Consider the following 17322-nt stretch of genomic DNA (forward strand, 5'->3'; position numbering starts at 1 on the left):
CAGACATGTTTAAACAGACTAGCAATGAGACTAGCAAGCTTGGAAAACACTTTAAACAAGTTTACAAGCAATATAAAAAACGTTACAGCACCTTTAAGAAACAAAAATTGTCAAAATTTGAAATAACAGTGAAAAAAGGCAGTTACACTAACAAACTTTTTACAGTGTATGTAACAAGTTAGCAGAGCATTGCACCCACTTGCAAATGGATGATTAACCCCTTAATACCCAAAACTGAATAATAAAAGACAAAAACGTTTTTTTTTTTTGTTTTTTTGTTTTTTCTTTTCTTCAAACAGTCACAACAACTGCCACAGCTCTACTGTGGCTTTTTACCTCCCTCAAAAACGACTTTGAAGCCTTTTGAGCCCTCCAGAGATGTCCTGGATCATGCAGAGGGAAGCTGAATGTCTCTGTCAGTATTTTTAGCTGCACAGAAAAGCACTAAAAAAGGCCCCTCCCACTCATATTACAACAGTGGAAAGCCTAAGGAAACTGTTACTAGGCAAAATTCAAGCCAGCCATGTGGAAAAAAACTAGGCCCCAATAAGTTTTATCACCAAATACATATAAAAACGATTAAACATGCCAGCAAACGTTTTATATTACATTTTTATAAGAGTATGTATCTCTACTAATAAGCCTGATACCAGTCACTATCACTGCATTTAAGGCTTTACTTACATTAGTTCGGTATCAGCAGCATTTTCTAGCAAATTCCATCCCTAGAAAAATATTTTAACTGCACATACCTTATTACAGGAAAACCTGCACGCTATTCCCCCTCTGAAGTTACCTCACTCCTCAGAATATGTGAGAACAGCAAAGGATCTTAGTTACTTCTGCTAAGATCATAGAAAACGCAGGCAGATTCTTCTTCTAAATACTGCCTGAGATAAACAGTACACTCCGGCACCATTTAAAAATAACAAACTTTTGATTGAAGAATAAACTAAGTATAAAACACCACACTCCTCTTACGACCTCCATCTTGGTTGAGGCTTGCAAGAGAATGACTGGATATGACAGTTAGGGGAGGAGCTATATAGCAGCTCTGCTGTGGGTGATCCTCTTGCAACTTCCTGTTGGGAAGGAGAATATCCCACAAGTAATGGATGATCCGTGGACTGGATACACTTAACAAGAGAAATTGATAAAAGGAGTAAATTAGAATGTTGCTTAAAAGTGCATAGTCTATCTGAATCACAAAAGAACAAAATTGGGTTCAGTGTCCCTTTAAGACAAGCCATGGCATGTCATTTCTGACTTGATCACTGTGACTGACTGTTACAGTGATCACATGAACATAGGGGAGTTTATTGATAGATAGCCCAGCGAGCCTGATACCAGCATGCATTGCAACACGCTGGTATCTAGGCTTCATTTTAAGTATAGTGGTTGTCACAGAGATTGCATACACAGTAACAGTTAATGTTGCTGAAATGTTACTTTAACTACATAGAGTGGTTAAAACACAGAGTTGCAGCATTGCTAGTGATAAAAACATGCTCTGATGAATTAGAGCACATTATTTTATCACTATAACGGCCCTTTAAGCTGAAACCGGTTTCTGTACATTTGATAAAAACAGAATTTATGTTTACCTGATAAATTACTTTCTCCAACGGTGTGTCCGGTCCACGGCGTCATCCTTACTTGTGGGATATTCTCTTCCCCAACAGGAAATGGCAAAGAGCCCAGCAAAGCTGGTCACATGATCCCTCCTAGGCTCCGCCTTCCCCAGTCATTCGACCGACGTAAAGGAGGAATATTTGCATAGGAGAAATCATATGATACCGTGGTGACTGTAGTTAAAGAAAATAAATTATCAGACCTGATTAAAAAACCAGGGCGGGCCGTGGACCGGACACACCGTTGGAGAAAGTAATTTATCAGGTAAACATAAATTCTGTTTTCTCCAACATAGGTGTGTCCGGTCCACGGCGTCATCCTTACTTGTGGGAACCAATACCAAAGCTTTAGGACACGGATGAAGGGAGGGAGCAAATCAGGTCACCTAGATGGAAGGCACCACGGCTTGCAAAACCTTTCTCCCAAAAATAGCCTCAGAAGAAGCAAAAGTATCAAACTTGTAAAATTTGGTAAAAGTGTGCAGTGAAGACCAAGTCGCTGCCTTACATATCTGATCAACAGAAGCCTCGTTCTTGAAGGCCCATGTGGAAGCCACAGCCCTAGTGGAATGAGCTGTGATTCTTTCAGGAGGCTGCCGTCCGGCAGTCTCATAAGCCAATCTGATGATGCTTTTAATCCAAAAAGAGAGAGAGGTAGAAGTTGCTTTTTGACCTCTCCTTTTACCAGAATAAACAACAAACAAGGAAGATGTTTGTCTAAAATCCTTTGTAGCATCTAAATAGAATTTTAGAGCGCGAACAACATCCAAATTGTGCAACAAACGTTCCTTCTTTGAAACTGGATTCGGACACAAAGAAGGCACGACTATCTCCTGGTTAATGTTTTTGTTAGAAACAACTTTCGGAAGAAAACCAGGTTTAGTACGTAAAACCACCTTATCTGCATGGAACACCAGATAAGGAGGAGAACACTGCAGAGCAGATAATTCTGAAACTCTTCTAGCAGAAGAAATTGCAACCAAAAACAAAACTTTCCAAGATAATAACTTAATATCAACGGAATGTAAGGGTTCAAACGGAACCCCCTGAAGAACTGAAAGAACTAAATTGAGACTCCAGGGAGGAGTCAAAGGTTTGTAAACAGGCTTGATTCTAACCAGAGCCTGAACAAAGGCTTGAACATCTGGCACAGCTGCCAGCTTTTTGTGAAGTAACACAGACAAGGCAGAAATCTGTCCCTTCAAGGAACTTGCAGATAATCCTTTCTCCAATCCTTCTTGAAGAAAGGATAGAATCTTAGGAATTTTTACCTTGTCCCAAGGGAAACCTTTAGATTCACACCAACAGATATATTTTTTCCATATTTTGTGGTAAATTTTTCTAGTTACAGGCTTTCTGGCCTGAACAAGAGTATCAATAACAGAATCTGAGAACCCTCGCTTTGATAAGATCAAGCGTTCAATCTCCAAGCAGTCAGTTGGAGTGAGACCAGATTCGGATGTTCGAACGGACCTTGAACAAGAAGGTCTCGTCTCAAAGGTAGCTTCCATGGTGGAGCCGATGACATATTCACCAGGTCTGCATACCAAGTCCTGCGTGGCCACGCAGGAGCTATCAAGATCACCGATGCCCTCTCCTGATTGATCCTGGCTACCAGCCTGGGGATGAGAGGAAACGGCGGGAATACATAAGCTAGTTTGAAGGTCCAAGGTGCTACTAGTGCATCTACTAGAGTCGCCTTGGGATCCCTGGATCTGGACCCGTAGCAAGGAACCTTGAAGTTCTGACGAGAGGCCATCAGATCCATGTCTGGAATGCCCCACAGTTGAGTAATGTGGGCAAAGATTTCCGGATGGAGTTCCCACTCCCCCGGATGTAATGTCTGACGACTCAGAAAATCCGCTTCCCAATTTTCCACTCCTGGGATGTGGATTGCAGACAAGTGGCAGGAGTGAGTCTCCGCCCATTGAATGATTTTGGTCACTTCTTCCATCGCCAGGGAACTCCTTGTTCCCCCCTGATGTTTGATGTACGCAACAGTCGTCATGTTGTCTGATTGAAACCGTATGAACTTGGCCTTTGCTAGCTGAGGCCAAGCCTTGAGAGCATTGAGTATCGCTCTCAGTTCCAGAATATTTATCGGTAGAAGAGATTCTTCCCGAGACCAAAGACCCTGAGCTTTCAGGGGTCCCCAGACCGCGCCCCAGCCCATCAGACTGGCGTCGGTCGTGACAATGACCCACTCTGGTCTGCGGAAGCTCATCCCCTGTGACAGGTTGTCCAGGGACAGCCACCAACGGAGTGAATCTCTGGTCCTCTGATTTACTTGTATTGTCGGAGACAAGTCTGTATAGTCCCCATTCCACTGACTGAGCATGCACAGTTGTAATGGTCTTAGATGAATGCGCGCAAAAGGAACTATGTCCACTGCCGCTACCATCAAACCTATTACTTCCATGCACTGCGCTATGGAAGGAAGAGGAACGGAATGAAGTATTTGACAAGAGTTTAGAAGTTTTGTTTTTCTGGCCTCTGTCAGAAAAATCCTCATTTCTAAGGAGTCTATTATTGTTCCCAAGAAGGGAACCCTCGTTGACGGAGATAGAGAACTCTTTTCTACGTTCACTTTCCATCCGTGAGATCTGAGAAAGGCCAGGACAATGTCCGTGTGAGCCTTTGCTAGAGGAAGGGACGATGCTTGAATCAGAATGTCGTCCAAGTAAGGTACTACTGCAATGCCCCTTGGTCTTAGCACCGCTAGAAGGGACCCTAGTACCTTTGTGAAAATCCTTGGAGCAGTGGCTAATCCGAACGGAAGTGCCAGGAACTGGTAATGCTTGTCCAGGAATGCGAACCTTAGGAACCGATGATGTTCCTTGTGGATAGGAATATGTAGATACGCATCCTTTAAATCCACCGTGGTCATGAATTGACCTTCCTGGATGGAAGGAAGAATTGTTCGAATGGTTTCCATTTTGAACGATGGAACCTTGAGAAACTTGTTTAGGATCTTGAGATCTAAGATTGGTCTGAACGTTCCCTCTTTTTTGGGAACTACGAACAGATTGGAGTAGAACCCCATCCCTTGTTCTCCTAATGGAACAGGATGAATCACTCCCATTTTTAACAGGTCTTCTACACAATGTAAGAATGCCTGTTTTTTTATGTGGTCTGAAGACAATTGAGACCTGTGGAACCTCCCCCTTGGGGGAAGCCCTTTGAATTCCAGAAGATAACCTTGGGAGACTATTTCTAGCGCCCAAGGATCCAGAACATCTCTTGCCCAAGCCTGAGCGAAGAGAGAGAGTCTGCCCCCCACCAGATCCGGTCCCGGATCGGGGGCCAACATCTCATGCTGTCTTGGTAGCAGTGGCAGGTTTCTTGGCCTGCTTTCCCTTGTTCCAGCCTTGCATTGGTCTCCAGGCTGGCTTGGCTTGAGAAGTATTACCCTCTTGCTTAGAGGACGTAGCACTTGGGGCTGGTCCGTTTCTACGAAAGGGACGAAAATTAGGTTTATTTTTGGCCTTGAAAGACCTATCCTGAGGAAGGGCGTGGCCCTTGCCCCCAGTGATATCAGAGATAATCTCTTTCAAGTCAGGGCCAAACAGCGTTTTCCCCTTGAAAGGAATGTTAAGCAATTTGTTCTTGGAAGACGCATCCGCTGACCAAGATTTTAACCAAAGCGCTCTGCGCGCCACAATAGCAAACCCAGAATTTTTCGCCGCTAACCTAGCCAATTGCAAAGTGGCGTCTAGGGTGAAAGAATTAGCCAATTTAAGAGCACGGATTCTGTCCATAATCTCCTCATAAGAAGGAGAATTACTAGTGATCGCCTTTTCTAGCTCTACCGGGCCTTTCCCATTCTTTATTTACAATGTCCGCCACCCGCTTGGGTATAGGAAAAGCTTCGGGGGGCCCCGGGACCTCTAGGAACTTGTCCATTTTACATAGTTTCTCTGGGATGACCAAATTCTCACAATCATCCAGAGTGGATAACACCTCCTTAAGCAGAGCGCGGAGATGTTCCAACTTAAATTTAAATGTAATCACATCAGGTTCAGCTTGTTGAGAAATTTTCCCTGAATCTGAAATTTCTCCCTCAGACAAAACCTCCCTGGCCCCCTCAGACTGGTGTAGGGGCCCTTCAGAAACAATATCATCAGCGTCCTCATGCTCTTCAGTATTTTCTAAAACAGAGCAGTCGCGCTTTCGCTGATAAGTGGGCATTTTGGCTAAAATGTTTTTGATAGAATTATCCATTACAGCCGTTAATTGTTGCATAGTAAGGAGTATTGGCGCGCTAGATGTACTAGGGGCCTCTTGTGTGGGCAAGACTGGTGTAGACGAAGGAGGGGATGATGCAGTACCATGCTTACTCCCCTCACTTGAGGAATCATCTTGGGCATCATTTACTCTAAATTTTGTGTCACATAAATCACATCTATTTAAATGAGAAGGGACCTTGGCTTCCCCACATTCAGAACACAGTCTATCTGGCAGTTCAGACATATTAAACAGGCATAAACTTGATAACAAAGTACAAAAAACGTTTTAAAATAAAACCGTTACTGTCACTTTAAATTTTAAACTGAACACACTTTATTACTGCAATTGCGAAAAAGTATGAAGGAATTGTTCACCAAAATTTCACCACAGTGTCTTAAAGCCTTAAAAGTATTGCACACCAAATTTGGAAGCTTTAACCCTTAAAATAACGGAACCGGAGCCGTTTTTATATTTAACCCCTTTACAGTCCCTGGTATCTGCTTTGCTGAGACCCAACCAAGCCCAAAGGGGAATACGATACCAAATGACGCCTTCAGAAAGTCTTTTCTATGTATCAGAGCTCCTCACACATGCATCTGCATGTCATGCTTCTCAAAAACAAGTGCGCAATACAGGCGCGAAAATGAGACTCTGCCTATGATTAGGGAAAGCCCCTAGAGAATAAGGTGTCCAATACAGTGCCTGCCGGTTATTTTACAAAATTCCCAAGATTAAAATAATTCCTCAAGGCTATGGAGTATAAAATATGTTTATATATAAATCGATTTAGCCCAGAAAATGTCTACAGTCTTAAAAAGCCCTTGTGAAGCCCTTATTTACTGTCTGTAATAAAATGGCTTACCGGATCCCATAGGGAAAATGACAGCTTCCAGCATTACATCGTCTTGTTAGAATGTGTCATACCTCAAGCAGCAAAAGTCTGCTCACTGTTCCCCCAACTGAAGTTAATTCCTCTCAACAGTCCTGTGTGGAACAGCCATCGATTTTAGTAACGGTTGCTAAAATCATTTTCCTCTTACAAACAGAAATCTTCATCTCTTTTCTGTTTCAGAGTAAATAGTACATACCAGCACTATTTTAAAATAACAAACTCTTGATTGAATAATAAAAACTACAGTTAAACACTAAAAAACTCTAAGCCATCTCCGTGGAGATGTTGCCTGTACAACGGCAAAGAGAATGACTGGGGAAGGCGGAGCCTAGGAGGGATCATGTGACCAGCTTTGCTGGGCTCTTTGCCATTTCCTGTTGGGGAAGAGAATATCCCACAAGTAAGGATGACGCCGTGGACCGGACACACCTATGTTGGAGAAAAGGACTACTGGCTTTAATCGCCTATATGATTTCAGGATATCTAAAAAGTATACAGAATAAGTATCTGCTGGAAGTAACCGGCATTAACCATACAGGAAGGGCAGACAAGTTTAAGAGAGTTGCTGCATACTGAAAACTTACCAAGGTTACTACAAAATTCTCCAACCATACCGTCTGGGTTAGCTGTGGGCATCTGGGTGAGACCAGTAAGAATCAGGACATCACTGTTCTTTAGAGAGGTTTGATCCATTGCCTGAAACAGAACATTTTACTATAAAATGTACCAAGTACTCACCATAACAATATTTTACTTTAAAATTTGGAATCAATTTTTTTTTTAATCGGAATTCTGTTTATTCATCAACACCACACAATGCAAGGTCCATATAAAAGCCTGATTTACAGTAAACCTCTCGCCATTTGTACTACTGCTTCACCTACTTCTAGGCTCCACTTTTTAAATAATTTATTACAATGCTACACAGCCTTAATAACACAACAATGTGATGATTAATGTGTGATACCATGGTCAAGCACCATTTCTTTCCAATTGGTGTTAAGGTATATATCCTTCAGCCTTGTTCTGTATGAAGCATTAAATGTTCTATATTCTGTGTCCTTCACTTGCTATCATTTGCCAAATTTAAGCAAGTTTTACTCAAGGTTTTTTCTCCAACCATCTTTGGCTTTATCCTGTCAAGCTCCCAGACCCTGGTAACAAATAGCATCTGCATCCTTTATAAATGATGATATAGGGGGGGGGGGGGGGTTCAGGGGGATGAACAGTGCTGGTTTTACACCAAATACAGTGTTTTGCATTTAAGCCACAAAGTTGAGTTTTGGTTTTATCTAACCAGTGCTTTTGTCATACTTTGGCTGTGTCTTCCACATCACCCTTACATATAGCTCAGCTTTGTGGTGCACCCAAGTAATAATTAACAGAGCCAAATTTTCCCATCCAGGCCGTGGAACTCTGTAGATCAGAGCTACCATTAGCCTTTTGATAACCTTTCATTACACAGATTTCCTTGCCTTCTGCTTTTAGTCACTAGCCATAAGAAAAAATTAATATAAGTGTATGAGGCGGTGTTCATTCACTCCACTCTCAACGTAGCAGCAATATCTTTCAAATTTTAGGGTGGGCTACAAAGTATACTCCCTTTTGAGGTGTCTTCCCTGTCTGTCATCTTCAGCACTCCCTACTACACCTGTGGTGCTCTCATGTGATGCAACCATAGGGCAGGAGAGTACAGCAAGGAACTCCCATATATCACAGAAATAAGAAATTATTTTATGTAACGGTACAGACATGCATTTGGTCTGGTCACATGGAATTGTACGTGAAAACAAATCAGGATGCGCAGGGGGCATGATCCGATTTGTGATTTTCTCTGAGTGATGTGTTTGTGTGAGCAAAGGGACGATGGAAAAATAACGGCTGGGGCTTTTATGTGATTATGAGGGTTTGAAAAAAACATTTATTCCACCTAATCACAGTAACAGAACAGAAAAAATTTTACCGGTAGCATTTGCAAAACATGAAGTTTAATGAATTTTAAAAATGGACTGAAGAAAAATAAGGTAATTCAAAAGAAGAATTTGGTGTAGCTCAGTAACCTAAAAAACCAATTAACTCAATTTTCATTCCATGCAACAACATCTAAAATATCTGAAAGTGCTTGAGGGTGAATACAATACAATACAATTCACACTTTTATATATGGAGACACAATTTTGTCCTCACGGTCAAAGTTTCTGGCAAAGCGCCGAGCAGCACATTTACCATATATTTTTTTAAAATCTTATCAAGCTTTGTATTTGTTAATATTTAAGGTCAGCACTAGCTAACTTTACCTAGAGAGTCCTAGAGAAGCTTTTAAAAAATACCCAAACTAGTCTAAGTTACAGTGAATAAAAAGAAGAGGCAAAATCTTCATAACTAAAAATATAAAAATTTTTTATTTACAGTGCATAGTTTTTCTTTTATTTATTCAAAATATAAAAATATTCTAAATATAACTTTTCAGTTGCATCAAATGCAGTGTAAAAAGTAGTTGAATATAAACTCAGCACAATCATAAAAGTCCTCATTTTACAGTTTTTTTCATACAGAATTGCTTCATACAGAAAAACGGATGTACACTACTGTAGGTTTGTTTGTCATCTAAAATAGAAGCATTTGTTCCAGATTTAGTTTTGCACAACATAAATAATATCGGACTTTATTTATCAGCTGTGGATGCAGCTTCAGAGCCCTAGCAAAGCTAGTTAAAGGGACAGTAAACGTTAGGATAAATGTAAATTCTGCAATATGTGCAGAATTATGTAACATGAGAATAGACTTTTGTTTTTAAAGCCTAATTTGTCACCTAAAACTATACTTTCCTCTAGTGCGAAGCCGTCCTCTTCTGCGTGGCTATTTTTTTAACCCTTGAGGTGAAAGAGTTAATTCATCCCAGACAGATCTCCCCGGGATGACTGATAGGCTCTGCTCTTGTGTGATTGGTTGCTGGTGAAGCTGCACGATAAATGTGATGCCAGGCAGAAAGGTCTCGAGCTAGGTACCTTGTCCACCAACAATATGATAAATCTAGCTGCTGTCTGCATATATTTATAATCATTTATATTTATAATCATTGCTATTGCATTTTGTGTGTGGCCCTTTGCATGCTCCTGCCCCGTTACTCTTCAAAGAGACTTTACACTTTGACAGTTTCTATCAGGCATATGCACCATTTAGAAATCTAAACAAAAAGTGTCCCTTTTTACTGTAATTTAAGTCTGAGCATTGTTGATTTACTAAATCCCACTGAGTTTCTATAAAGTAATGGGCACCACCATGATTTCACTTAAGTTGCCCCTTTTCTGTTTCCCCTACTGAAGAAAATTGGATACAGGTATAAAACCGGCAATAAAAGAGACTGTACAAACAAGGCTGTGTGGAACATAGGATAATCTAAAAGGGATTCCACACAGCTTTGTTTGCACAAACAGGGATGAATAGAAATCTTGTTCAAACATGTGGCGTCCATTACTTTATAGAAACTAACGCCTAGATTTGGAGTTTTGCGTTAGCCGTCAAAACCAGCGTTAGAAGCTCCTAACGCTGGTTTTTACCGCCCCCTGGTATTTGGAGTAAGTCAGGAAAGGGTCTAACGCTCACTTTCCAGCCGCGACTTTTCCATACCGCAGATCCCCCTACGCCAATTGCGTATCCTATCTTTTCAATGGGATCTTTCTAACGCCGGTATTTAGAGTCGTGGCTGAAGTGAGCGTTAGAAAACTAACGACAAAACTCCAGCCGCAGAAAAATGCCAGGAGTTAAGAGCTTTCTGGGCTAACGCCGGTTCATAAAGCTCTTAACTACTGTGCCCTAAAGTACACTAACACCCATAAACTACCTATGTACCCCTAAACCGAGGTCCCCCCACATCGCCGCCACTCTATTAAAAATGTTTAACTCCTAATCTGCCGACCGCACGCCGCCACCTACGTTATACTTATGTACCCCTAATCTGCTGCTCCTAACACCGCCGACCCCTATATTATATTTATTAACCCCTAATCTGCCCCCCACAACGTCGCCGCCAGCTACCTACAATAATTAACCCCTAATCTGCCGACCGGACCTCACCGCTACTATAATAAAGTTATTAACCCCTAATCCGCCTCACTCCCGCCTCAATAACCCTATAATAAATATTATTAACCCCTAATCTGCCCTCCCTAACATCGCCGACACCTAACCTCAATTATTAACCCCTAATCTGCCGACCGGACCTCACCGCTACTCTAATAAATGTATTAACCCCTAAAGCTAAGTCTAACCCTAACACTAACACCCCCCTAAGTTAAATATAATTTAAATCTAACGAAAAAAATTAACTCTTATTAAATAAATTATTCCTATTTAAAGATAAATACTTACCTGTAAAATAAACCCTAATATAGCGACAATATAACAAATAATTATATTGTAGCTATTTTAGGATTTATATTTATTTTACAGGCAACTTTGTAATTATTTTAACCAGGTACAATAGCTATTAAATAGTTATTTACTATTTAATAGCTAACTAGTTAAAATAATTACAAAATTACCTGTAAAATAAATCCTAACCTAAGTTACAATTAAACCTAACACTACACTATCAATAAATTACTTAAATAAAATACCTACAATTATCTACAATTAAACCTAACACTACACTATCAATAAATTAATTAAATACAATACCTACAAATAAATACAATTAAATAAACTAACTAAAGTACAAAAAATAAAAAAGAACTAAGTTACAAAAAAATATTTACAAACATTAGAAAAATATTACAACAATTTTAAACTAATTACACCTACTCTAAGCCCCCTAATAAAATAACAAAGCCCCCCAAAATAAAAAAATGCCCTACCCTATTCTAAATTTAAAAAGTTCAAAGCTCTTTTACCTTAACAGCCCTGAAAAGGGCCATTTGCGGGGCATGCCCCAAAGAATTCAGCTCTTTTGCCTGTAAAAAACATAATTTATGCTTACCTGATAAATTCCTTTCTTCTGTAGTGTGATCAGTCCACGGGTCATCATTACTTCTGGGATATTACTCCTCCCCAACAGGAAGTGCAAGAGGATTCACCCAGCAGAGCTGCATATAGCTCCTCCCCTCTACGTCACTCCCAGTCATTCGACCAAGGACCAACGAGAAAGGAAAAGCCAAGGGTGAAGTGGTGACTGGAGTATAAATTAAAAAATATTTACCTGCCTTAAAAACAGGGCGGGCCGTGGACTGATCACACTACAGAAGAAAGGAATTTATCAGGTAAGCATAAATTATGTTTTCTTCTGTTAAGTGTGATCAGTCCACGGGTCATCATTACTTCTGGGATACCAATACCAAAGCAAAAGTACACGGATGACGGGAGGGATAGGCAGGCTCTTTATACAGAAGGAACCACTGCCTGAAGAACCTTTCTCCCAAAAATAGCCTCCGATAAAGCAAAAGTGTCAAATTTGTAAAATTTGGAAAAAGTATGAAGCGAAGACCAAGTTGCAGCCTTGCAAATCTGTTCAACAGAGGCCTCATTCTTGAAGGCCCAAGTGGAAGCCACAGCTCTAGTAGAATGAGCTGTAATTCTTTCAGGAGGCTGCTGTCCAGCAGTCTCATAAGCTAAACGAATTATGATACGAAGCCAAAAAGAAAGAGAGGTAGCGGAAGCTTTTTGACCTCTCCTCTGCCCAGAGTAAATGACAAACAGAGAAGACGTTTGTCGAAATTCCTTAGTTGCCTGTAAGTAAAATTTTAGAGCACGGACTACATCCAGGTTGTGCAGTAGACGTTCCTTCTTTGAAGAAGGATTTGGGCATAAAGAAGGAACAACAATCTCTTGATTGATATTCCTGTTAGTAACTACCTTAGGTAAGAACCCAGGTTTAGTACGCAGGACTACCTTATCCGAATGAAAAATCAAATAAGGAGAATCACAATGTAAGGCTGATAATTCAGAGACTCTTCGAGCCGAGGAAATAGCCATTAAAAATAGAACTTTCCAAGATAACAACTTTATATCAATGGAATGAAGGGGTTCAAACGGAACGCCCTGTAAAACATTAAGAACAAGGTTTAAACTCCATGGTGGAGCAACAGTTTTAAACACAGGCTTAATCCTGGTCAAAGCCTGACAAAAAGCCTGGACGTCAGGAACTTCTGACAGACGTTTGTGTAACAGAATGGACAGAGCTGAGATCTGTCCCTTTAATGAACTAGCAGATAAACCCTTTTCTAAACCTTCTTGTAGAAAAGACAATATCCTAGGAATCCTAACCTTACTCCAAGAGTAACCTTTGGATTCACACCAATATAGGTATTTACGCCATATCTTATGGTAAATCTTTCTGGTAACAGGTTTCCTAGCCTGTATTAAGGTATCAATAACTGACTCAGAAAACCCACGTCTTGATAAAATCAAGCGTTCAATTTCCAAGCAGTCAGCTTCAGAGAAGTTAGATTTTGATGTTTGAAGGGACCCTGTATCAGAAGGTCCTGTTTCAGAGGTAGAGACCAAGGTGGACAGGATGACATGTCCACCAGGTCTGCATACCAAGTCCTGCGTGGCCACGCAGGTGCTATTAGAATCACTGATGCTCTCTCTTGTTTGATTCTGGCAATCAATCGCGGAAGCAACGGGAAGGGTGGAAACACGTAAGCCATCCTGAAGTCCCAAGGTGCTGTCAGAGCATCTATCAGGACTGCTCCTGGATCCCTGGATCTGGACCCGTAACGAGGAAGCTTGGCGTTCTGTCGAGACGCCATGAGATCTATCTCTGGTTTGCCCCAACGTCGAAGTATTTGGGCAAAGACCTCCGGATGAAGTTCCCACTCCCCCGGATGAAAAGTCTGACGACTTAAGAAATCCGCCTCCCAGTTCTCCACTCCCGGGATGTGGATTGCTGACAGGTGGCAAGAGTGAGACTCTGCCCAGAGAATTATCTTTGATACTTCCATAATAGCTAGGGAGCTTCTTGTCCCTCCCTGATGGTTGATGTAAGCTACAGTCGTGATGTTGTCCGACTGAAACCTGATGAACCCCCGAGTTGTCAACTGGGGCCAAGCCAGGAGGGCATTGAGAACTGCTCTCAATTCCAGAATGTTTATTGGCAGGAGACTCTCCTCCTGACTCCATTGTCCCTGAGCCTTCAGAGAATTCCAGACGGCACCCCAACCTAGAAGGCTGGCGTCTGTTGTTACAATTGTCCAGTCTGGTCTGCTGAATGGCATCCCCCTGGACAGATGTGGCCGAGAAAGCCACCATAGAAGAGAATTTCTGGTCTCTTGATCCAGATTCAGAGAAGGGGATAAGTCTGAGTAATCCCCATTCCACTGACTTAGCATGCACAGTTGCAGTGGTCTGAGGTGTAAGCGTGCAAAGGGTACTATGTCCATTGCCGCTACCATTAAGCCGATTACCTCCATGCATTGAGCCACTGACGGGTGTTGAATGGAATGAAGGGTGCGGCAAGAACTTTGAAGTCTTGTTAGCCTGTCCTCTGTCAGGTAAATCTTCATTTCTACAGAATCTATAAGAGTCCCCAGGAAGGGAACTCTTGTGAGTGGAACGAGTGAACTTTTCTTTTCGTTCACCTTCCATCCATGTGACCTTAGAAATGCCAGCACTAACTCTGTATGAGACTTGGCAGTTTGAAAGCTTGAAGCTTGTATCAGAATGTCGTCTAGGTATGGAGCTACCGAGATTCCCCGCGGTCTTAGTACCGCCAGAAGAGCACCCAGAACCTTTGTGAAGATTCTTGGAGCTGTAGCCAATCCGAATGGAAGAGCCACAAACTGGTAATGCCTGTCTAGGAAGGCAAACCTTAGGTACCGATAATGCTCTTTGTGAATCGGTATGTGAAGGTAAGCATCTTTTAAATCTACAGTGGTCATGTACTGACCCTCTTGGATCATAGGTAAAATTGTCCGAATAGTCTCCATCTTGAACGATGGAACTCTTAGGAATTTGTTTAGGATCTTTAAGTCCAGGATTGGTCTGAAAGTTCCCTCTTTTTTGGGAACCACAAACAGATTTGAGTAAAACCCCTGTCCCTGTTCCGATCGTGGAACTGGATGGATTACTCCCATTAACAAGAGCTCTTGTACGCAGCGTAGAAACGCCTCTTTCTTTGTCTGGATTGTTGACAATCTTGACAGATGAAATCTCTCTCTTGGAGGAGAGTATTTGAAGTCCAGAAGGTATCCCTGAGATATTATCTCTAGCGCCCAGGGATCCTGAACATCTCTTGCCCAAGCCTGGGCGAAGAGAGAAAGTCTGCCCCCCACTAGATCCGATCCCGGATCGGGGGCCCTCAATTCATGCTGTTTTAGGGGCAGCAGCAGGTTTCCTAGTCTGCTTGCCCTTGTTCCAGGACTGGTTAGGTTTCCAGCCTTGTCTGTAGCGAGCAACAGCTCCTTCCTGTTTTGGTGCAGAGGAAGTTGATGCTGCTCCAGCTTTGAAATTACGAAAGGAACGAAAATTAGACTGTCTAGTCTTGGCTTTGGCTTTGTCCTGAGGCAGGGCATGGCCTTTACCTCCTGTAATGTCAGCGATAATCTCTTTCAACCCGGGCCCGAATAAGGTCTGCCCTTTGAAAGGTATATTAAGCAATTTAGACTTAGAAGTAACATCAGCTGACCAGGATTTTAGCCACAGCGCCCTGCGTGCCTGAATGGCGAATCCTGAATTCTTCGCCGTAAGTTTAGTAAGATGTACTACGGCCTCCGAAATGAATGAATTAGCTAGTTTAAGGACTCTAAGCCTGTCCGTAATGTCGTCCAGAGTAGCTGAACCAATGTTCTCTTCCAGAGACTCAATCCAGAATGCCGCTGCAGCCGTGATCGGCGCAATGCATGCAAGGGGTTGCAATATAAAACCTTGTTGAACAAACATTTTCTTAAGGTAACCCTCTAACTTTTTATCCATTGGATCTGAAAAAGCACAGCTATCATCCACCGGGATAGTGGTACGCTTAGCTAAGGTAGAAACTGCTCCCTCCACCTTAGGGACCGTTTGCCATAAGTCCCTTGTGGTGGCATCTATTGGAAACATTTTTCTAAATATCGGAGGGGGTGAGAACGGCACACCGGGTCTATCCCACTCCTTAGTAACAATTTCAGTAAGTCTCTTAGGTATAGGAAAAACCTCAGTACTCGTCGGTACCGCAAAATATTTATCCAACCTACACATTTTCTCTGGTATTGCAACTGTGTTACAATCATTCAGAGCCGCTAACACCTCCCCTAGTAATACACGGAGGTTTTCCAGTTTAAATTTAAAATTTGAAATATCTGAATCCAGTCTGTTTGGATCAGAACCGTCACCCACAGAATGAAGTTCTCCGTCCTCATGTTCTGCCACCTGTGACGCAGTGTCTGACATGGCCCTAATATTATCAGCGCACTCTGTTCTCACCCCAGAGTGATCACGCTTACCTCTTAGTTCTGGTAATTTAGCCAAAACCTCAGTCATAACAGTAGCCATATCCTGTAATGTGATTTGTAATGGCCGCCCAGATGTACTCGGCGCTACAATATCACGCACCTCCCTCTGAGCGGGAGATGTAGGTACTGACACGTGAGGCGAGTTAGTCGGCATAACTCTCCCCTCGTTGTTTGGTGAAATTTGTTCAATTTGTACAAATTGACTTTTATTTAAAGTAGCATCAATACAGTTAGTACATAAATTTCTATTGGGCTCCACTTTGGCATTGCAACAAATGACACAGGTATCATCCTCTGAATCAGACATGTCTAACACACTAGCAAATAAACTTGCAACTTGGAAATACAATTCAATTAGAATAATATTAAAACGTACTGTGCCTTTAAGAAGCACAGAAGATCTATGACAGTTGAAAATTAATAAATTGAAACAGTTATAGCCTCAATCCTTGTAAACAACACAACTTTAGCAAAGGTTTAATCCCATTAGCAAAGATAACAAATTCTGAAAGCAGGAAACAAATTACAGAATAAACGTTTTTTATCTCAATCAAACTATAATTCTCACAGCTCTGCTGAGAGAAATTACCTCCCTCAAAATAAGTTTTGAAGACCCCTGAGCTCTGTAGAGATGAACCGGATCATGCAGGGAATACAATGAGTTGCTGACTGAAATATTTGATGCGTAGTAAAAGCGCCAAAAAAACGGCCCCTCCCCCTCACACACAGCAGTGAGGGAGAACAGAAACTGTCAGAAAAACAGATTAAGCAACTGCCAAGTGGAAAAATAGTGCCCAAACATTTATTCACTCAGTACCTCAGTAAATGAAAACGATTTTACATTCCAGCAAAAACGTTAAACATAATCTCTAGTTATTAAACAGCTTTATGTATTTCTTACAGTGTAATTCTAGTGAAGTACCATTCCCCAGAATACTGAAGTGTAAAGTATACATACATGACATTATATCGGTATGGCAGGATTTTCTCATCAATTCCATTGTCAGAAAATAAAAACTGCTACATACCTCTATGCAGATTCATCTGCCCGCTGTCCCCTGATCTGAAGTTTACCTCTCCTCAGATGGCCGAGAAACAGCAATATGATCTTAACTACTCCGGCTAAAATCATAACAAAAACTCT

General features: G+C 41.6%; 1 protein-coding gene across 1 annotated transcript in view; it reads right to left on the reverse strand.

Moving 5' to 3' along the window:
- Positions 1–17322, reverse strand: part of INTS9 (integrator complex subunit 9) — a 271893-nt gene that overhangs the window by 108235 nt on the left and 146336 nt on the right. Inside the window, exon 7 of the mRNA XM_053711080.1 lies at positions 7335–7446. Within this exon, the coding sequence (XP_053567055.1) occupies positions 7335–7446 (112 nt within the window). The remainder of the gene's footprint in view (positions 1–7334; positions 7447–17322) is intronic.

This window comes from Bombina bombina, chromosome 4 (genome assembly GCF_027579735.1).
Source record: "Bombina bombina isolate aBomBom1 chromosome 4, aBomBom1.pri, whole genome shotgun sequence".
In the NCBI taxonomy this organism is placed as follows: Eukaryota; Metazoa; Chordata; class Amphibia; order Anura; family Bombinatoridae; genus Bombina; species Bombina bombina.